Source organism: Sebastes fasciatus, chromosome 20 (assembly GCF_043250625.1).
Source record: "Sebastes fasciatus isolate fSebFas1 chromosome 20, fSebFas1.pri, whole genome shotgun sequence".
Classification (NCBI taxonomy): domain Eukaryota; kingdom Metazoa; phylum Chordata; class Actinopteri; order Perciformes; family Sebastidae; genus Sebastes; species Sebastes fasciatus.
This window is the reverse complement of record NC_133814.1, coordinates 11838569-11861467: the sequence shown is the minus strand read 5'-3', so window position 1 is coordinate 11861467 and position 22899 is coordinate 11838569. Positions and strand designations below refer to the sequence as shown.

At 41.7% G+C, this 22899-nt stretch overlaps 2 protein-coding genes across 6 annotated transcripts in view; one reads left to right on the top strand and one right to left on the bottom strand.

The window, feature by feature from the left end:
• Positions 1–61: 61 nt before the first annotated feature.
• rhbdl1 (rhomboid, veinlet-like 1 (Drosophila)) overlaps positions 62–22899 on the top strand; it is a 64841-nt gene continuing 42003 nt past the window's right edge. The window contains exons 1-3 of one of the 5 annotated variants that reach the window (XM_074620409.1): positions 62–752; positions 840–943; positions 11681–11795. Coding sequence is in view for 2 of the 5 variants with exons in the window: in XM_074620407.1 (XP_074476508.1) it covers positions 16653–16691 (39 nt within the window). In the remaining 3 variants the exon portion in view is untranslated. The other 4 variants (XM_074620410.1, XM_074620407.1, XM_074620411.1 and 1 more) reach the window with 4 other exon arrangements.
• On the bottom strand, positions 1700–3110 carry h1-0 (H1.0 linker histone). The gene has a single exon (XM_074620414.1). The coding sequence runs from the start codon at positions 2884–2886 to the stop codon at positions 2290–2292; it is 597 nt and encodes a 198-aa protein (XP_074476515.1). The 5' UTR covers positions 2887–3110; the 3' UTR covers positions 1700–2289.

Genomic DNA, 22899 nt, shown 5'->3' with positions numbered 1-22899 from the left:
TCGATTAATCGATTAGTCGTTTGGTCCATAAAATGTCAGAAAAAGGTAAAAAAAAAAAAGGTCGATCAGTCTTTCCCAAAGCCCAAGATGACGCGGATGTCTTGTTTTGTCCACAACTCAAAGATTTGCTTAGTTTACTGTCATAGAGGCGTAAAGAAACCAGAAAATATTCACATTTAAGAAGCTGGAATCTTTCTCTTACTTAAAACATTACCCAAACCAATTAATTGATTACCAAAATAGTTGCCGATTAATTTAATAGTTGACAACTAATCGATTAATCGTTGGATGAAAGTTGAATGCTGTACTTTATGTTAATATGTCTTACAGTTAGTGCATTTTTTTTCCCCATATTCACCTTGTTAATTCGTAGCATCTAATTTTTTTATGGCTGATAATTTCTGACTGAATTTAGTTTTGTTTTTCATTTTCAGCCTTTCCAGAGACCTGAACACACACATTTTGTTTTAATCTCTACTGTACTTTTAGTGTGTGTGTGACTCAAATGAGCCATTCATGCTGAGAAGCGTTGCTAACTGATCAGCTTTGTTCTGAACACTGTATTATTGGAGTTATCATTAATGTCCCAGATATCATCTTAATCCTGTTGCTAAAAGTAATGGGTTCCTATAGTGGTATATTCTGCTGTGCTGTCAGAATTCATGTTGGATTACTCCCGACATCAACAAGCGTGCCTTTGCTGAGTCTGGATGCTCTGCTTTTGATCACTCAGCCTGAAGCCGTTTAACAAGGTCAGTTTGATGATCTTTCACCTGTCTTTACAGATAATAATGACTAACAAAAGGATAACTTGTGTGTGATATCTTGACTTTCATCAGTTTTGAGTCCAGTCTGTCTGTCTGCTGCTGCTGCTGGTGTCTGCAATGAGGAGGAGTCGCCTTATTCTCGCAAGACACCACAGGATGGCAGTGTTGCATGTCAGGTGAGAGGCAGGGTAGTAAGCACTGGGTGTGTCTGCAAAAGCCACCTCCTCACTGCTCTGCAGCCACTCTGGGGGAAAGAGGATATTTGAATTTTGAATGTAGTTTCATGTGCCAGAACAACCGGGGGAAAAAGACAGTAAATAACGGCTGTAAATGAACCTTTATGTTTTTTTCATTCAGGGCAGCTTTTGACTGCACACTGAGATGTTTACACCAGATTTTTTTTTACAGAGGAACATTAATTTTCCCCTCAAATTAATCTCCTGGCCTTGTTTACCACCGCCATATTCTCATAAGGGACTACTTTGAATAGAATCTCTATGGTGTATATATACAGGCTTTTACTTCATATCACTTGTGCCCTCATGACTAGATGGTAAAGCAGTTACAATGTAATTCATAATGTCATTTATATACTTACTTAACACTCACATAATGTCATTTATAACATGCTGTCTTCCCAAAGTGTCACTATTGTTTTATGTTGCGTATCCACCAATGTGCCTCTGCAAAATCACCTCTCATTGGTGTGGGCTTTTGTCTGCTACACCTTGGTGCACAGCTGCTGTAATTACATGACTAAATTGGTTTTCTGAGGTGTAAATATATATATGTATAAAAATGGAGGAGACGATGTGATTTGGCTGTTTAGTAGATTACATTTTAATTTATGATAGGCATAAAACTCCCTGCGTCCTCTTCACCAAGCGCATTACGCACGCGTAAAATGCGCGCAATAAGTTTGACCAACAACGTTTTTTTAGTAGAAGATGACAAAGGTTTTATTGAATTGCAGTATAAACAGTCTTTTAAAAGCGACTGAACACAGTGGGATGTTGGTATAGTAATGAGTCGTCTGAACAGGAGGGAAATATACAGAATGGAGCTTTGAATGACGACTCTAGAGCCTCTTTTAGGGAAAATCTTGCTGACGTCCACTGCACATTGTAAAGGCTCAACAATGCTCATCATCACTGTCACATGTGTATTTTCAGTATGACCCACGTGCATTAACAATAACTATTCATAAGTTCAACTTGTATGTAAATTTGTTTTCTTTTCCTCCAAGCAAGTCCAAGCTTTTTGTGGATCCAAGGCTGTATGTACATTTTTATTTTATTTTTTTCCTTTTCAGCAATTTCAGCAACTTTGTGGATCCAAAGGATGGGACAGAAATGAACAGTATTATTAACCCCAAATAAAATTAATTCTACAGCAATCTAGTGCAAATTGAGAGAAAAACTGGGTAAAAACAGCATAAGTTTTGGATGAGACCTTACAAAAATAATACATATACGAAAACATTTCATAAGTATTTACAGTCACTCTCTTATAATGTTGTCCTTTACTTCTTTTTGCCTGCTTTGCTCGTCTTTTTGGCCGCCTTTGCCTTGGGTTTAAGTGCCTTCTTTGCTGGTTTTGGCTTGCTCGCTTTCTTCGCCGGTGTCTTTTTCGCCGGTGTCTTTTTCGGTTTCACTGGAGACGCTTTTTTCACCACCTTTTTCACTTTCTTCACCGGCGTCACCTTCTTGGGTTTCTCCGGCGTCTTGATCACCTTCTTGGGCTTAGCTGCCTTCTTGGCTTTGGGTTTCACCGCCTTCCTTGGTTTGGCAGCAGGTGCCGGCGCTTTGGTGCTGACGGACTTCTTGGAGTCATCCACGATGAGCTTGAAGGATCCGGATGCGCCCATGCCTCTGGTGTGTCGCAGGATCCCGTTTCCCACCAACCTCCTCAGGGCCAGTTTAATCTGCACGTCTGCGTTGTTGCCCACCTTGTAGTTCTTCTTCACGTACTTCAATATGGCCTGTCTGGACGCACCACCGCGAGTACCGTCGTTAACAATAGCTGCTTTAATCATCTCGGAGTATTTAGGATGAGCTGCAGGCTTCTTGGGCTTTGCTGCCTTTTTGGCTTTGGCTGGAGTTGTGGACGTCTCTGCCATGGTGACTTTGGAGTTAGTTGAAAAAAGTCCACACGGGGGTGTTATATTTCAGAAAAAAGCGAAATATATTCACAAGATATATAAAGCTTTCTCCTCCTGAAAGTCCAAGCTGTTAGACAGTAAAAAAAGGATGATAAATGTCCTCTGAAAGTGACGCGTCAGTCCACCGGATCTCCCTTTAAGTGTCTTATTCCACAGGCGCCTCGGTGAGCCTCTATGAAGCCTATCTGCGGACGTGATTGAGAACACCAACTGCCAGCAGCTGATCTAGCGGACTCCATGGAACTGGCGCCGTCTCGTTTGTGTTTCTTCATCCTCCAACTCTTGACAAATATAAAAGCTGAGGAGGAGTACTGATCCACTAAACACAATGAGCACATAGCAGAGACATTGGGCTTCACGGTGACACACTTTTTACGCGTTTACGTCCGCAGCGAACAACTTTTATTCCGGGAAAACCCGCTGGAAGTAACGCGGGATGTGAACAATTTTGCACAATTCGCGTTAAATTGACCCAAACAGAGGGCACTTCGGGTGAATGCATCCAATGCATGTGGAAATTACATCTATGCTCGAAGGGATGCACGCAGTTTTGTCGGATTGCGTTTGCGTTTTTGCTTTTAATACATGGATACATTTTCCCAACTAACACAGTCCGGCCATTGACTTTGAATGACGTGGTCGAGATTATTTGCTGTTAAACCTCCTATAAATTAAATGTCACAACATGTAAGTGACAGGTGAGCCTCGGGGTGATGATATGGGTGCATATGGGTGGGCATAGTGCAGAAAGGTTTGCTGGATTTGCTGTTTTTTTGCACAGATTGGCTTATAAGTGTCACTATGGGCAGTCGCCACTCAGAGCTCCATTGTCAGGAAAGTTGCCAACACCTTCCAAAAAGATCAGGGACTCCTGATACCGGATCATCAAATTGATCACCGTATTTCATATTTTGTGGCTGCAGGTGTGACCAGATGTGAGTCCAGCTGCAAAAAAAAAAAGGGGGGTGCTGCAGCCGAAAGCAAAGTCCTTCAATATCTATGGTCGCAGTGATGTCTTTTCTTTTGTTCAGGAAACTGGCGCATCACACCACACAGGCAATAACAGCTCTGACATTTGGGCTTTTTTTCATTTTTTTATGAGGTTTATGAGGTTCTAAACAACAAAAACCTCCAAAACTTTTATTCTAATTCTCCTGTTTTATTTCTTATTTTTAATACCAGGTCTGATGTCTCTCTCTCTGCAACGCCATTTTGATTCCTAAAGTCACAGCCACTGGAGTAGTAGTAGTGCTTTTCAACCCAGACTTTTGTGCCATGGCTATCTGAGTTATTGGATACTATTTTATTTTTATTTTTTATTTTTTGTATAATAACCATTTTTTGTCCTCATCCATACTCAATGATGCAAGGCTGTTTTTTCCCCCAGAGAGACAGTGTATAGGGACTGCCCATTTAAAGCAATGAAGTGTTGTTCAAATAACATTATGCACAACTATACCTTTTATAATTGGGCATCATGTTATATGTATTATTGTAGGCAATAGATGGTGAAAATGAAGTTACATTTAGTGGTCCTGAGTTATTGGACACTATTTTTTTTTATTTTTTTTTTATAATAACCATTTTTGTCCTCATCCATACTCAATGATGCAAAACAACACCAGGCTGTTTTTTCACAGAGAGACAGTGTATAGGGACTGCCCATTTAAAGCAGTGAAGTGTTGTTCAAATAACATTATTCACAACTATACCTTTATAATTGGGCATGATGTTATATGTATTATTGTGTATTATTGTAGGCAATAGATGGTGAAAATTAAGTTATTGGACACTATTTTTTTTTTTTTTATAATAACCATTTTTGTCCTCATCCACATCACACTCAATGATGCAAAACAACACCAGGCTGTTTTTTCAGACAGACTGTCCATTTAAAGCAATGAAGTGTCCACTGTTGTTCAAATAACATTATGCACAACTATACCTTTTATAATTGGGCATGATGTTATATGTATTATTTTGTATTATTGTAGGCAATAGATGGTGAAAATGAAGTTATTGGACACTATTTTTTTTTTGTATAATAACCATTTTTGTCCTCATCCATACTCAATGATGCAAAACAACACCAGGCTGTTTTTTCAGAGAAACCCATTTAAAGCAATGAGGTGTCCACTGTTGTTAAAAATAACATTATGCACAACTATACCTTTTTGTAATTAGGCATTATATGTATATGTTGTATTATTATAGGCAATAAATAGTGAAAATGAAGTTATATTTAGTGAGGAAAACTACATCTGCCCCTCCTATCTCCACCTGTGTCCTCACAGTGAGTTGACGAGTGTTTTGTTTTTTTGGTGCGTAAAGGGAGGGAGTGTGAGTTAGTGCGTGAAGGAGTGAAAACAAGGAGAGAGAGGGAGGGAGGGAGTGAATGGGTGATTTTTTTTATTTTTTCATGTGGCAGAAGAGGGAGGGAGGGAGGGATATGAAAGGGTGAGTTGTACATAGCACAAGTGCATAAGAGAGGAATGGGAGGAGTAGATGAGGGTGAAGGAATGAACGAGTGAATACAGCGACTATAAGGTGACTGAGTGAATAAAAAACATGTGTGTGGCGCAATTTGAATGTGAAGAAAGGGAGGAGCGTCATTAGACCACGCAGTGCTTCTATGCTTTTATACTAGCTATAAATACACTCTTATGGTAACATGAATATAACGTGTCTATTGTTTGCGGCCATGTGGTGCAGAAATAGCTTTGTTTTGGTCATTTTTTTTAGGGGGTGTATAATTGAGGGTTTATGGTTGCGTTGTTTTTGTCACCGGAGTGTTATTGTCTTCTTGTGCCCCGTTTAGGAAGCGTTGCTGAAAAAAAGCAGCAGCCAAAAAACACACTAGACCACTCCCTTTACCCGCCGACAGAGGGAGGGGACGTCCTCCAAACTGACTGGCTCACAATGCACTATTTACAAGTAATTCTCATGAATATAATGGGATGTTATAATGATCAGTGCATTTTTTTTTTATTAGGCCGTTTTTACAGTGCACTCCCTGTTTCATAGGCGACTGATAATTGGGACATAATTGATAGATATTGTTCCCTGCCAGAATATAAACATATACCCATGCTGTGTTATTTATTTTTTATTTTTTTGTGCCTTTGTGGTGTGGACAGAGCTCAGAGGATTAGTTGATTAGTTCATTAGTCCTTTGACTGAAATGATTCACTCATTCACTCTATACTTTTGGATTTGTATAATAATAATAATAATAATAATTTTATTTTGTAGAGCACTTTTCAATCCCAAAGCACAAAGTGCTTTCCAAGGAAATTCCCATCATAGACAGCAGAATACAATGAAACATAGATCATTAAATAAAAACAATAGAATGGGAAAATAAGGAAACAAACATATACATATACATATTCATACAATTACATATGCACATACATACACATCAGCACACAAGCATACAAAAGACTAAAATCCTCCTAAAACCAGCACTTATTTTTTTATAATAAATACATAGCATAATATCATACAAAACGCATTAAAATCAAGTGTTTGAAGCCAACGTTAAAGTGAAAATATTCAGAAACAGACAGTGTTCAGTACACGGACAGTACATCATTACCAAATCGTGCCAAGTATTGTACTTTTTATTTTTCATTTTTTTTTGGAAAAAAGTGACCCAATGTCCACTACAAAGGACGTTAAAAACAAAAATAGATATACAACATTATTGAGAAAAACCCTATGTGATATGTTTCTTACATCCCTACTAAATTATGTAAAAGAAAATATAAAATATACTGCATATTAAAAGCTTTTTTCTTGCGGGTCTCAGGAGGCTATACAGCCATTCACATCTGCTTCCAACACACAGAGATCTAGCTTCCCAATTGTTTCTTTGGTCATGCCAGTGTCTGAGTTTTAAATATATCCAGCTTACATAATGCTTCACCCAGTGCTGGTTTATTTGTGAGAAGTTGGAGAGTCGAGTGGGAGGTATATTACACATGTATTTACAGCTACGCCGTTACACCTCCTAAATTTATCTGATGCCATTTTTGTAATTTTAGCTGCCTCTCAAGTCCTGTCCTGCCTCTGGCCCAAAGCATTCTGGGTAACATCACCCACCATTTTCGCCACTGAAGGCCTCAGTGTGTGGCTCCATATCTGGGCTGTGGATCAGTTGTCGAAAAAAGGTCCAAAACTATCCAACACATGATCACATTGTGCTCCGTTAAAAGCATTCTTTCTTTGATTGGAAGACTGTCTCCGATCGTTTGCTCTGGCTTTGAACGTCAGATAAGGTGAAATTAAATCAGATCTTTTTCTATTTACTCAGGTGGCGAGAAAAAGAAGGTCTGCAGAGACGGCTTTTAGAGTAGATCATTTCTCATATTTTCTGCTATGAGTCCTCAGGGTTTCTTTACACTTTTAAAATCACATCTCACAAACTATTTGACTGATTAACACTTTTTTTTTTTTGCATATTTTGCTTTATAAACACTTTGTGAACTAGAGACTATCCTGCACCCTAAAATGAAACAAAATGCATTAGTCAAAAGAGTTCAACATTAATGTGAATTAGTAACATGCAGATTAAATACACTAGGTAATACAGTAGTAATAATAATAATACATTTTATTTATATAGCGCTTTTCATGAAACTCAAAGACACTTTACACAGTTAAAATGATCATAAAGAAGAACATAATATAAAAACACAACATTAATAACACATTAAAAGCAGTTCTGAAAAGGTGAGTTTTGATTGAATATGGACAGGTTGGTGCAGTCTCTGATGTGTTTTGGGAGGGAGGGGGCAGATATGGCGAATGCGATGTCGCCCCAGGTAAAGTACCAATCCTCCAGTGTGTTTGCTCATCATTTATATAGTATAGCGTTTATAGCTCTTAGATGAACTGAGTATACTGTATATCCAAAACAAGTATCACTCAGTCACTCAATAGAACAACTACAATTGCACAAAATTTGTCACACCCATTTGGTGTATTTGCTGTGTAATTTTTCTTACGTGCTGTAGACTTTGCCAGCCACTGCACTGTTTAAAATGCAGGTTTTACTAATAGATGACATTCAATAATTTAAAAAACAAAATGATGTACCCTCCAGTGTGCTGTTTCTCTCTTGCAAAATTAGACAAATTGAACCCATTGCCGTGTAATGTCAAGAGAGTAATGTTTTCTTTGTTTTTAACCTACACGCTAAAATATGAGGAGGGAAAAATCCCACTGATTCATTGTGAAATAATGTAACATCAAAGAACTTTGTTTAAAAATTCAGATGGAGTCAACTTTAGCTATTAATCACAGATACATTCTTAAAACTAGATGTTTTTTTTGTTATTGTTTTTAGCAACTTCTCCAACATTATTTCCATAGAGTACACCAATCATCAACATACAGTATGATTGGATAGACAGGAAGGCAATCCAGGCACTCCAAAATACTAAAACAAGTGGCAATGAGGAAGGAAATGTATTAAAAAGCCTTTATTGTAGTGGCTAAATCATTAAAAAGCCAACATTTTTTTACCACTGTAGTTCTTCGTCAGGGCTTAAAACAAACAGACAAAGCAGATGTTGCCTCACCTATATGGTATCAACAACCAGTGGGAGGCAATCATGTCATATCATGTTGATGCATGCCATCATCTGCATGTGACAGGGTTTAACTCTGGTTCCACTCTAGCAGTGTGAGTGTGAGAACAAACAGAAAAATGTAGGTAGTTTATAGTAGCATATCAGCACAAGAAAATGGTGAAAAAAATATAGGAAAAGGATTTGTTTGACCAGTTGCATCTTCCCCTACTTGCATATATAATCAGTATACCCCTGTGTGCAGTTTTAAAGTAGCAGTTGCGCCCAAGTTTAGTTCAGCTGTCCCATTACGCCGCCACAGATCAAACCGTTTATGTCTCGGTGCTTAGACCTGCTCTAAACTAACAGCGTGCCATGTTGAGAAAACAGAAAGTGAGAACAAGGCATCGACACACTGGCGGTTTTAATACACTTGTCCTCGGGCCAGCTGGGGTGTGAGTGTACTCCGTAGAGGTAGTGTTTGCATGTGTCCGTGTTTCGACAGTTGTGACAACACTTGGGATGTGTGAGCAGGTGTTTGTGGCCAAGTGCTGTGCTGACTGCTGCACAAACTGAGCCAATAGAGGCCCGTCAGTTTGGCCCACACCAAGGCGCTCTTTGTGAATGTCTTACCACCCCCCACCCCACCCCCATCTCATTATGTAGAGAGCAGGTAACTATTTCCACAATGTCAGCTGTCTAACCATCTCTCACATGACAGGCTCGTCATTGGACGCAGTCTTTCAGAGCACCTGTGGGCTGTCAGTCAAACCTGTATTGTGTCATTGTCTCTCGCGCTACACGATGACACAGCATTTTGTGGAACAATTAAAAGGGTGTTTTTAAACAGGGGCGCTCCATTCAAAGATAATCAGTCATTATTACGTTATATGACTTACGTTAGTTATTTCGTTCACGTTAGTGATAAAAACTAGTTGCTGCTTTCTTTCCAGGTTGTTACACATGTGACATGTTGACCACAAGCTATCACATCTGATTTGACAGTGGTACATTACAAGAATGCCACATTTAGCCCTAATCCTGACTTTAACCCTTGCCCCTTTAATACTTGGAGACTTAGAGTAGAGTACATGAGTAACACAAGCTGCTGCAACAGGCTGCCACTAAACCAGAGACATCTATTATGAGTAGAATTCAGTATAATTGTGATATTTCTTTTTAAAAAACAACAACTATAAACTATATTTAGTCATTTGGACACAATGAGAAATAACCATTTCATGAGCAGGCTTTTTTTTTCTTTTACTTTGTGTTTTGTGATTATCTAAAAAAACAAAACTGTACACTAAAAACACCAAACAATGATTGAAATAGTTTTAGCTCTCTTTATACTTATTTAGTTATTTTTATTCAGTGTGACATAATACAAACAGGTGACTAATTATACAGACAAAGGTGTAACACGAAATATACAGACATTAGCATAAGACGTATGAAACAGATATTATGGTTTTGAATATGGTACAGATTTTTTGATTGTATTTGTCAGTGGGAGTATTGTAAGTGTTTGTGTGCATGTATGAAAGTGTGTTGTGTAAGTGTGTCATATATTCATATGTGAATAGCTGTGACCAGAGGCATGTTCAAATATGTCGGAGGAGGAGAGAGAAATAAATAAATAAATGCGTAATAAATGGTAATTGTAATAATTTTGACAAGTTCAATAACTAAATAAATAATAATAATTATTATTATAAAAATAATAATAATAGTAAGGAAAAGATAAAAGTAAATAGTACAAACAAATAAATAATGATAATAATGTAAAAATAGATAAGTAAATGAGTCAATTACTATTAAAGGGTTTGGTGAAGACGGGAAGGAGGCGACCGCAGAGGGCTAACGGAGTCCATCCTTTTTCTTTTTTTCCTCTCTTTATACTTTAATGCACAACATTTGCCAAATGTATTAAAGCAGGCAGAAGTATTTTGCTCCAAGTCCCCTCATACTGTATACTGGTGATTTGTGATCGTAGCTGCTTTTACCAACAGAGGGCAGCAGCAGCTTAAATACAAGTAATCAATTGTGTTATTTGCAATCCATATAACCTTAGATTTGGCTTAAATGTAATCAGCGCCGCTACACATACTGAGGATATATAATTGTGTCGAACAGTTGTGTTAGATAGTGATAAAAGTGGAAACCGTACAGTAAATGTAGGCAGTAAAGACAGTTGTGTTATCGATATACGGCGCATCCTAAACGTGGTCTTAGTAAAAGTACGGGAGTGATGAGCTCTGATTATTTCCGGTTAACTCTGATGGGACATCGTAACTGGTTTGTCAGCACTGCTTGGATACTCTGGTTTGTTTATGTGGATGTCGGCCAACAGGGCTGCCCTCGTTTTTTAGGATGCAACTGCACGTTTCGACAGCAGAGGTCTCTCCAGACTCAGACTCCAGAGACTGCTCAGAAAGCCTGTGCTCAGCTCGAACTACAAGTGGCTCTATGACACTAAAATGTCAGAAATAACAATTGATGTCATGGAGACAGATCTGTCCCAGAATGAGATGTTAATATTGCAGAGATGGGATGGAAAAAAGTGTCTCCCTTATGAATTCAAATCATGACAGTTTTACAGGAATGCCGATACACCTCTCATTCTTTCCACTTTCTCCTCTTAATTCCAACCTCCTTCCTCTAACTCGCTGCTTCCCCTTCCTCGCTTCTTCCGTTTTATGTCCCCAAGAGATCTTCTAAGTGGAGCAGTTTGGACTAAAACTGTGTCATTCAGTGACCTGATTCATTTTTCTGCCTTTTTTTTTTTCATCATGCGGGTGATTCCCTCTATTGCACAATCACTACTGCTTGGTGTTCGAAGCACCATCTATTTTCATTCACATGATTAGTTGAGGCTAACAGGTTCCAGAAAACCCCCAGAACAGCTTGTCTGCTTAATTTATAAAAGATTAGGTCAGCTAAGAGAACAATAGAGCAACACTGTAACGCTGTGATCCTGCACAATGACAACACGCTGAGTGTTAATTGTATTTTACAGACTAGCACCAGTCTTTATGAGCGTTATCATCCCTTGAACTCTTGTGGTCGGGTCTTGTGGTTGAAGTTTAATTCCCTCCTCTGTTGAGCTGTCAGCTCTTCTCTTTTAACGGTGTAAACTTACATTTACTCATTTTCTCTTCCCGCTTAATGTTTTTCAGGGTGGTAGATGGCAGAAGTATTTCCCAGCTTACACTGGACATCCAAACATCCTGAGAAACCTGTGTGGCTGTCTCCTGTCGGTCCGTCTTGACAACCACTTCAAGGTTTCATGAGGTAATGTCATGTTATTGCTTTCTGTAGCACAATTTATATTCTACTGGCCCCAGCAGGGAGAATTCAGCCGGCTAGTGAGTAGTTGTTTGCTGACTATAAGCTTCAGCGAGGTACAGCAAAAGCATATTTTCTTTTAGCAGTATGCCAGTCCAGTGCATCTATGACTAAATATCTAAGATATTGTTTGATTATTGAAGTATCTCTTGCACCAGATGTTATATGGGCTTATAAGACACTAGACAGCAAAAACAGATGATCACATGACGGACCATACACATTTCTAAACATCCTCTATGTATCTAGTCTGTTTTGCCCGCGATCCCGACCCTCTTTCAGAGGCTGTAGCAGGTTGCGTTTTAGAGCTAGAGTGAAAGTACGGATATCATAAAACTAGACAACCTAAGGAATGCACTGGTACTATCTCGTGCTAGCTTGTTGGGAAGGAGGTTAAATAACGCTCCAAAGTTAGGCAAAATTTTGGTGAGGAAAAACTGGCATGGCCATTTTCAAAGGGGTCCCTTGACCTCTGACCTCAAGATGTGACTGAAAATGGGTTCTATAGGTACCCACGAATCTCCCCTTTACATACATGCCCACTTTATGATAATCACATGCCGTTTGGGGCAAAAAACATGCAGTTTTTTGAATGCAGTATAAATGTGTTATTTTCTCCTATCCTAAAATGGTGTATTTTAATATTTTTGCATACTGGGGTCCCTAAAAAGTCTTGGAATTACATATATTGGGTATCTTGTGAATCCAATGAGCCCAACTGTATTCATGTGTGATGATGTTAGTCCCCATAGTAGCAATTTCTCTGTAGTGAGACCATTTTTAAAAATTTGACCTCACTGTATAAAATGACCTGTGGTGACCTCTAAGATAATCACAGCCTCAAGAAACTTTACAGCCACAAACTAGAGACCTAGAGCATTCAGAGGATGGTGGCTTTCCTATGGTAGATTGACAATAAGGGGGATTCTGAGCAGTTTACACAACAGAAGTGCTCGCCATCCAATTGTCAAAAAAATACAATTCTTGCAGAAATCTCAAAATGTCAAAAGTTTTTGATACCAAATCACTGCATGGCTTTTCTATGATGTTCCATCGAGGTCTCGGTGTCTTAATGTGTTTTTTTTGGAGGGATTATTGATCAGTTTAATTAATTCTCGATTGGTAAAAAAAAATGGTTACATTTGGCACCAAATCTGTGTAATAAATGATATCAACCCCAAAATTGCTGCAACAACTTATGAGACATAATAGAGCATGGAGATGGCCATCATATACTTTGATCATGATATCCCAAACCCTTATACACTTGTACAATTAATTTGAATTAATTAATTCATTATTTATTTATTTTTATTATTTATGACTAGAACAACTTCAGTGCTGAGCTGCATCTCAAATTAATCTTCAGGTTCCCAGCTTTCAGATGATGTAGACAACTTCTATGTGACATCTACTGTTGACCTGCTATCTCCCCCTAAAGACCCCCTGTACCTTCCGAAAAAAGACAAAAATGGGTCTAATGTGGGTCTCAGAGGGTTAAAGCTACCCATAAAACTTTTCTCAATGCTGAAATTGACATTGCAATAACAATCAAAATTGAATACACCACAGAGCCTTATTCTGGTTATTATTTGGTTTAAGTTTAAGGAGGACTAAACCGAGATTTAACTAAAGTTTTGGCGAAACAGAAATGTACGCGATTTAATCCTGATGTAAATTAATTTGCAGTCCATCCTTTAGATTGTAAAGTTGGAGGAGTTTATTGTGCACAAATCCTTCCAGTTTGCATACAGTATGTGGTGTACATAAGGCGACTGCTCCCTCATGCTTAAACCCTGACACAGCCTGTGTCTAATGAAGTCACGCTGAATTCAGACCTTTAAGGCATGCATTTATAGCTCCTTGCCATCCGTTTCCCTGACAGAAACACAACTATCCGCGCGCAGGCACTAATAAATAAAACACCTGCCTTATGGACCTCGAGGTCATTAAGCTGGTGAGGAAGAGTGCGGAGACTGGCGGTCTAATTAATGCGCCTTTCTGCCTCCCTGAAAGACCTTGTTATTCTCTCCCCGCTCCCACACAGAAGCCAGACCAGTGTTTTGTCTGCTGCTCTCAGGCCTTATTAAAGAGGAGCAAGCCGCCTGGGTTCGTCCTGCCGTCTGCATCCATCCACCAGGGGAGAAAAGAACATGAAGGGTTTAGTCAGGCTCAAGGGAGGCCATTCAGTTGGGCACGCTTCGGGCAACGGAGGCCGTATTTCACTGGAGGCTTATCTCGCTCTGTCAGTCATCTGGATAATGTCACTTGGTGGCAGTTTAATGGAAACAATGATACTGGACGCTGGCGTGACCCGTGGTGGGGCTGTGAGCCTAGCTGGCATCTTGTGCATATATTTCGGGATGTCGTCTAGTGCCATTTTTTTGCTCCATCAAGGCCATTTCCTAGTGCGAGATTGAATAGTGCTGCATTTCTTTATAACAGAGCCAAGACTGTGTTGTGCTGATGTTATTCATACAGTATGCTGTCATAATTAATTCACCCTCTTGTTCAGTTTTCTAACATATGGAGCAGAGCCTGGGTATTTCTTCTCAAGAAGGTTTTCTGCTTTATTTTCTTACTGCACTGGATTTTTTTTTTTTTTTTTTTTAGTTCATGGTACTTGTGTCTATCATTGTTTGATGGGAGTCCTTTGAGGTTACCAAGGCAACAGTTGAAATCCAGTTTCATTTTGGCTGCTCTTTCAATCTGTCTCGCTTATTGCAGTTTGCAAATCCTGCTGCAGTGACTTCATAATTAGATTTGTCTTATTCACGCTCACAACTACCGAGTATTGGAGACAAATTAATTCCGATCATTGATTAGTTAGTTGAACAAAGAGCCACTTAAGTGCATCCTCACAGAGAAGGGGATCCTGACGACTTAGACGGTCATTATTAAGGTTTTGTGTAAAGGAAAGTGTGTCAGAAGGGTATAGTGGAAGGTGACAAAGGGAAAGTCTGGGAGCTCTGTCATGTTCAAGGTGGCCTTGGCTCAATCCTTTAGGACAAATACAGAGGTTACCCGAAGCTTCATATAGTCAGCAGCTCCAATAAAGCACAAGACACATTGCTGTAATGACTAGGTCCAGATATTTTTAAAAATGTTTCTCACATTAAGAAGGATTTATAAGCATTCCCCGCCTGTAAGAAAATGAAAGCGCAAACATCTGGTGCAATCGTGGCACTTAAACAGGCAGAGGCAGTGTTTGTCACAGAGCCAGAGGCTGAGTTACACTGTTGGTGGTAAATCTCACAGGGAACAGCGCAGAAAAAAAAAAGACGAGAAACACCCCCCCCTGCTTCAACCGCAATGTGAGCCGAAGTCGTCACCGGGTCGCAACCCTGACGCCGTCTTCGGCTCAAATCAGCTCCAGGGCATTTAAGGGATCTTTCACTTTTCTTTTATGAGTTAAGATTTACGTCCCCCTTCGCCGCTTCATCCTCCCCCTCATCGGCATTGTCCTGAGGAGGAGGGGTCACTGCGGATTTGTGCAGAAAGAAAACACCTTTTTAAAGGGGATTTTAATGAAATCAAGCACAGCCTGCCGCCCACATGAATTCCTTTTTAATCATTCGTATGTTCCTGACCTTCTTGCTCTGCTCCCTGCAAGCCGGTCTCTTCATTATGCACCAGATTAACATAAAAATGGCCTTTTTTTCCTGTAATTACTTCTAATGAAGTATTGTATTGAGGACTGTGGTCGCAGTGCTATTCATTTGAGGATCAGTGAGCCATCCAAACTAATTTTATGTTTGTGCATGTGTGTTGGGGGTGGGAGTTCGCTCGATTGTGCAGCAGTGCACACAATGTGCTAATGTGCCAATGTGCCAGTGCTTATAATTAGCACAGAGATGTAAAGGGCTGCAGAGCAGTCTATAGTTTTCTTCGGGGGGCCATCAGTGCTATTGATATCACTTCGTAGTTTCATATTGTCTCCCCTGATCATTCATCTCCTTTGTCTTCTGCAAAACCCATAATCATCACACGGTTAGGATTTCACCATATGCCTGTGTCTGAGTAGCTTTTGTCTTGTTTACAGTGTGTGGGCTTGTGTGTGTATGCCTGTCAGTAACAGACCAGACATGTGTGTGTCTGTGCCAGTAGTAAGCGCAAAGCCGCAGTGGAGCCCATCCCCTGCTCCCTCCCTGAGACGCCTTACTTGTAGTGAGGAGAGGAGCCGCAGCCCATCGCCACTCCTTCCCCTTCTCCAATTGGAAAAGAGAGGCCACCTCCCCTCCCCTGCCTCATTGGTATGCAGGCGGCGCAGTGTGTGTGTGTGTGTGTGTGTGTGTGTGTGTGTGTGTGTGTATGAGGAAAGGGGAAGAGAGAGAGAGAGAGAGGTAGCAGTCAGTGCAATGGGATAGAGGAGAGCGAGGAGGAGGAGGAGGAGAGTGAATGAGAGCTGCTGGATCTGCCTTCGCCTGCCTGCGTGCCTGCCTGTCGTCTGCTGAAGCTGGGTTTTTTTACCGCCGCGCCACGCTGCACTGGCACAGAGCAGAGTCACGGCCCATTTGCACCGCCGTCCACGCTCTCAGCACCGACACAGCACCGCCTCTTACTCCAGCGACGCCACCAGCAAGGAAAACCCCGGGACAGAGCTCACCAGGCTTTTCTCCATCACCAAAGGGGGGACGCAGCAGCTATACGAAGGGGCCTGACGCTACAATTTAGGCACCAACTGCTACCTCAACCAAATCCCCCTCCACCTTACCCCATCCTTACCACCACCACCACCACTCCTCTCTCGCTCCTCCCTATGCCCTTGTCCTCGGCGGCTCCTCTCACCTCCCTGGCCAGTATATGGATAGAAGCTCCCTGTTTCAGCTCATACAAGAGCAGGTAAGCGAGTGAGCAGGCAGCGGCAGAGGTTTCTATGGTTACGAGGCTCCTGGCCACCTCGCCGTCTATCCAGGGATTGAGACGTGGAGGCTGGAGGGGGGAGAGCCTGATGTTAGGATTGATAGCAGGGGCTGTTTGCACGGGCAAAATGAGAGCGTGAGACGAACACGACGGACGCAAGCATCATGGAGCCATGTGGGCCCAGAGAATGTGAGGTCAGATCATGAGCCACAGCAGGGGGGAGGGGCATCATGTCATGGTTTATGGGGAAGGAGGGAGGGAGGAAGGGGTGTGTGTGCAGAGAGAGGGATGCTGTATGGATGGATGTATAGATGGATTGATCGGAGCATTCTCTTCTATTTGAGGAATGACACATACGATAATGATCCATTACAGCTGCTGCATTAGCGTATGCAGCAACCACGCTGTGTGTGTGCATGGATTTGTGTGTCTGTATGCTTTTCCTTGTTTTTTTTTTCTATGTTTACCACATCCCTGATCTTATCATCTCAGGGTCACAAGAAACCAAAGATTTCTAGATTATTCAGCTTTTTCATTTTCCAAAGGGTCGAGCGACGAGGCAGCTCCTGTGAAGTCCAGGTCACGGTTTTTCTTCTAGAATAGAAGCTGTTATTTGGCTTTAAACTTTTTTTTTTCTTTTTTTTTTGCAGCCCTGCTGTTGAAAACACACTGTTAGTGGCCAGTGAAAAATGTTTCTCTTGACATGTGGTCTCTTAACCCAAACTGCTGTTTTTACCTTCCAGTCAGATCCATGTTTGAGTTAGGGTTTGGTCTACCATCTCCAAAATTAACAAGCCAATATGGATTTGAAGGCATGTCTATATTTGGCTAGTGCATCCTGAAGACATGTGTGATTGTGTGTGTGTGTCAGCTCTATTTTATGTCTTGCATTTAAAGCATCTTGCATTGTGTCTTTTGATGATGAAATGGGGTTTCGGCTGATTGACGGATAGATTGGGCAATCATTCCGTCCAAGAGGGAGGAATCAATTATCTGCTGCAGGGTTTAGGGGTCGCGAGTGGCCCATCAGCAACACATTGATCAACACACTCAAGAGCCTTGGGGAGAAAGCATGTTTGTGTGTGTGTGTGTGTGTGTGTGTGTGTGTGTGTGAGAGAGAGAGAGAGAGAGAGAGAGAGAGAAAGCATGTGCACAGTTGCATTTTTCTGAATGTGTGTGTGTGTGTCTAGCAAGTAGAGGAAGCCCGTGTGGGTTGAGTGAGAAGATGCTGTGTGGTCACACCGGTGAGTCATGTACGGTATAAGCACTTCAGTGATAACAACTACTTAGCGATACCTCAACAACACATATACTCCTTCATAGACACATTTTGAATGCGGTATCAAAGAGGCTGACTCATCTGTGTCAATATCCATTCTCAATGTAGCAGGTCCTTGGGCCGGAGATGAAGCCAATACTTCCACACTGCAAACGGCTGGTGGTTTTATTGATTGCGGGCTTCACTCTGCTTGCACCAGAATGTTCATATAGACAGTTTGCGAGGCCACAGTTGAGCCGACTGCGGTCCCATTAAGCTCAAGTCTAGACCGTATCACTCACACGCTGGCTGACGACGGGCTTTTTTCACCTCTGGGACTCCACGCGGCGGCCTTTTGATTTGGAAAAGGTCTCTCTAATTAAACTAGAATGAAGCAAAATCTGCCAACAGCTTTTGGACAGTGAACAGGCACGCTTGTTTTTAGCAAGGCCTGCTGCCTGTCTAAACATTGGGCACTTTTTTGCTTATCTTTATCCAGGAAAATGTTTTTGCAGAGCATGCCTCATTTTTTTTTTTTTTTTTTTTTTTTGCAGCTCTGGCCGTCAGATTTAAATAGTCATGTTCACTGGAGGCTCCCCCACAACAAGCACAGTGTCCCACCGGCATCTAAGCAAAGCCACAACAGCACCTGGAAGTCAAGTGCTTTGCTTGAGGGCATCTGGATTACTCTGTCTCCGCTTAGTTTTTTACAGTCTAGGGTTTTAAACCTGCAACATGACACATTTAGATTCAAGCTACCACTGGCCCAACATTTCCTTTTGGGGTTCCCTGGAGTATCCCTAAATTAGGATGTTCTTGCCCCAAAAGAAAACTAGCCATGCTTAGTTTATTTGAGCACTGCAGGTGTAAAGGAAGAGGCCATATTGCGGCTGTGCCACACAGAACCACATGAAAAATGCTGCAGGGGGAAGAGAAGGAGAAAAAGCAACAGTGGCGACATGAGTGAGTTTTTTATTAGTCTTTGTCTGCAGGAGGTTGCAATGCTGAGCTCAGGCTATTTCTGGCCTATGCAGGCTCACACATATGCTCCTGATCAGAGCATACACACACACACACTGTTTCTCTGATAGTCTCTCTATTGCAGCGCCACTGATAAGGCAACTTGATGGTCGGCAGCCACTAAAGTACGCTATCATTAGTCTGTTACTATCTCCCCATGTGTCATTCACTTCTTATCTGGCTTATTTATATCTCTCCCACAAGGACATGGGGGGGTTCTGAATATTGTTTTGACATATTTATGTCAAGTAGAGAGAATAAGGCTCTTATATACTGTCCCCCTTTCATCATTCTTTGATGCTAATTTGCATTGAGCTGTATTTGAAAATGCCTCTGGCTGTTTGTACTGCCTTTAAACGCCAGGAAATGTAGTTAGATGATCGTTTGAATCAGGGAAAATCCCCTGGGTGTCTCTCTACTGTAGTCTCCGCTTGAGGAGAGAGGGGTTTTGGATCTCACGGCCATCGCATCGCAGTGCCACAGCCGTAAAAAATTTGAGCATGATAATGGTAGCAGCAGGGCAGAACGTGCGTTGCGATAATTACAGAGTCAGTGGCCCAGTTGTTGGTGAACACCAGTGAGTCCTGAGGGCAGCAGAGACAAATCAAAAGGGTTTTATCTGATGCCATGCAAATGTGCTCTGCCCCGTAAATGCCACTGCCCTCTGCAGACACACAGCCCTGTTCGTGCTTCACAGGCTTGCTCACGGAGCCCAAAGTAGTCTGTAGTATTGGCTCTGTGCCACTGGGTTAGTCAGTGGGAACCAGACCAGTGCTGGTGCTGCATTCCCGCCTCATGGAAGCTATAATCACCATCTTCCGAATAGTAGATACTCTTCATTCAACAACTACAATCAACCTTTTAAGCTCTTTTTGCAATTGCGATATTAGAGGAAATCATAATTTTTACATCATTATTCTCATCTTCATTGTACCAAACAGAGATGTTAATATGATGTGTAGGCGAGGACATCTCTGCATCACGACAGTATTTAATTTAAATGGTATTTTGATACACATTTGGCCTTTAACAAATATTGCTCCTCCTGCAATTAGAGAATTGCTGTAGGGCTATATTGCGATTTCGATCAAATTTAGATTAATTGTGCAGCCTCAACGTAATTAATACAGACCAAAATACTTTAAATATCTGACTGAATTTAAAGATTTAAAGCTACTTATACTCTGGATTCATTGTTTGTCATGTCATAAAATAGTCTGATCAAAAGAAATACAATTTTCTATCAGAGAAAACAAAAAAATCTTCACGTTTACATGCTGTGAAAAACACAACAACTTTTCTAATACTGTCTGTCTGAATATACCTGTATTCACCCTCTGTCTGAAACGCTCCGTTTTAACGCCTGTCTCTTTAAGACCCCCTCTGCATGTGACATAGGAATGGGAGCCACATCTGAATGGTTTGTTGAATCACATGTTTTCTGATCCAGGCAGCCCACAAAAAACTGACTGGGTTGTCTTATTTCACAGTTTGTGGGTTGGTAGGAACTCTAGATACCCAAATGTATATGTATGTAATTCATCATATGTCCCCTTTAAGAAGCTGGAACGTGCACTTTTGGCTTTTTTTTTCTTGAAAAATTACACAATTAATCGATTATCAAAATTGTTGACAATTAATTTTCTGCTGATTGACTAATCGATCAATCAAGTTTCAGCTCTCATAAGATTACCTTTACCAGAGGAAACGCAGGAAGAGCCTCATGAAGCAATTAAAATTGTGCCATTCGTGAGATGGCTGATAATTAAAGGTGAATGCATGCTAAATGTAACCATGGGAATCTTTCTCTACCTTCTGCCTCATATGATGTGACCGCAGTATTCGCTACAACTCTGCCTGTGCTACACACAGAGGGCCTCGTCATTGGTTGTGTGTCAGTCTTCTGCAGGTATAGAGGACGATAGAACTGGCCGTGTTTCAGCCCTCTGGCTGTACGTCTATCACGGCTGGGTTTCGTGGTTTGTTCCCAGGCTGGAAGGTTCACACTTGATCCCCTGTGGAACAGACTGACAATTCAGTCGTGGGCTGGGGTCAGTCGGAGTCGCTGCGGTGGAGGTAATAGAGGTCCCGGGGGTTAACACTGAGATCATTCGCCTGCAGTCAGCATTCCGCTCTTCGCCCTCCTCCTCCTCCTTGTACTCGTGTATACATTTTCATCCCGTGTCTTGCCCATCTCCTCCCACAGGCTCTTGAGCCGGCCAAGTTCGGCTGCTCTCTCTGCCTTATCACCTCCACCTTCCATCCATAATCTCCCGCCCCGCCTCCCTTGACATCTAAACCCTGCCTTCGTCTTATTACCACCTCATTGGTCTCTTCCCATCCGTCTGTATTCTATTTTCCTTCCGCTCTGCACCCTTCCCTCCTTTCATCGTCTCTCTCGTCCCCTTTTGTGTCTTTCCTCTGCCTCTCGAACGCCAATATGTCGGGGGGGGGGAAAAAGGGGGGGGAATGCAAGAAAGGGAGGACACACAGGCGACTGGTAACCATGGCAACGCATGCAGCTTGTCAAAGTGTCGCCCTCGCCAGTGTTGGATCGCTTCAATAACTGCTCCAGTCTCAGCGTTTTTTCCCTCCTTCTTCCAACCCTTTCTTCTCTCTGTCTCTCCCCCCTCGTTCATGCACGTCACCAGCCTGCCCGAGAAAAAAAAAAACAGGCTCTTCTTGCCAACATTCATCTCAGTGTACCTCATCTCGCTAATTGATAACCCTAATTGGCTACAAGAACCAATCCTCCACCTCCTTGTATCCTCGGCAGACAGCCTCCCCCGTGTAACGTTCTTCCCGAATAAGGTCAGACTGTGAAGGGAATAGTATCTGTGTGCGGTATGACAGCTCAGCGTCAACACTCGGTTTGCGTAAATGTGCACAACCATATACAGCGTGCCTCTGTGACTGTGCTGCTGTATGTGTAGTGATGTGCTGACATATGGAGGCTGACAGTAATCAGACGTCCCCAGTGTGGCTCTCTGTTCCCCCTGTCAGCCCGGGCTGAGCCAGGAGCACATTAGAATCTGATCTATCCCCCCTCTGTGGCAAGTGGATGCAGAGCACTGGAGTGTGTCACAGCCCTCTTATAGGAAAGAGAAGAAAAGCCAGACTGCTGGGTTAGGCAGAATAACTGACTATGGCGAGGCGTTTTTATTCTCTGTGCGTCCTCGTTTCATTTCTGGCTGTCTCTGTTCTTCTCGTCTCTCGTTTCATACCCCTACTACTGCTCCCTTTAACTTCATCATTTTTCATTTCTTTCATTTCATCAACCGACCAACCACCCACCCACCTCGCTCTCTCATTTTCCACCTCTACCCTCTCCGCTGTCTTTTTTGTGCTTTCTCCCCCCCCCCACATGTCATCCTGGTGCCCAACACATCTCAAATGCCGGGCATATCTGCATCATTTTGCGAGCCTCAAGGGGAGAACGGGGCCGTGTTTTAACAAACGTCCGTGGAACACACAGTTAAGGGGATTAATCTAAAAATAGACCCGGGCCCGTTTTCTTTCCCATCTTGGTTAATTTTTTTTTTGTTCACGAATTTGCTTTTATGTGCGTTGCGGACTGCCTTGACACAGCTGGCTGTCGGGCTCAGGCGCTGAGTGTTGAGATTATACGGAGATATGTGAGGGACGATGACTCAAGAGGGAGATTGCCAAGAATTTGTATGGATTTTGCCCTTCAAGTGTCAACAGACTTCAATGGTGCTCTATATGATATCCAGAGCATTAATATAGCATCAAATTATTATTTGCTATGTAAAGATTAGAGCTGTCAAAGTTAACGCGATAATAACGCATTAACGCAAATTTGTTTTAACGCCATTAATTTCCTTAACGCATTAATGCAAATTTGATCTTTCGGAGGTTTTAAAGCTAGAATGAAGATACTGATATCAT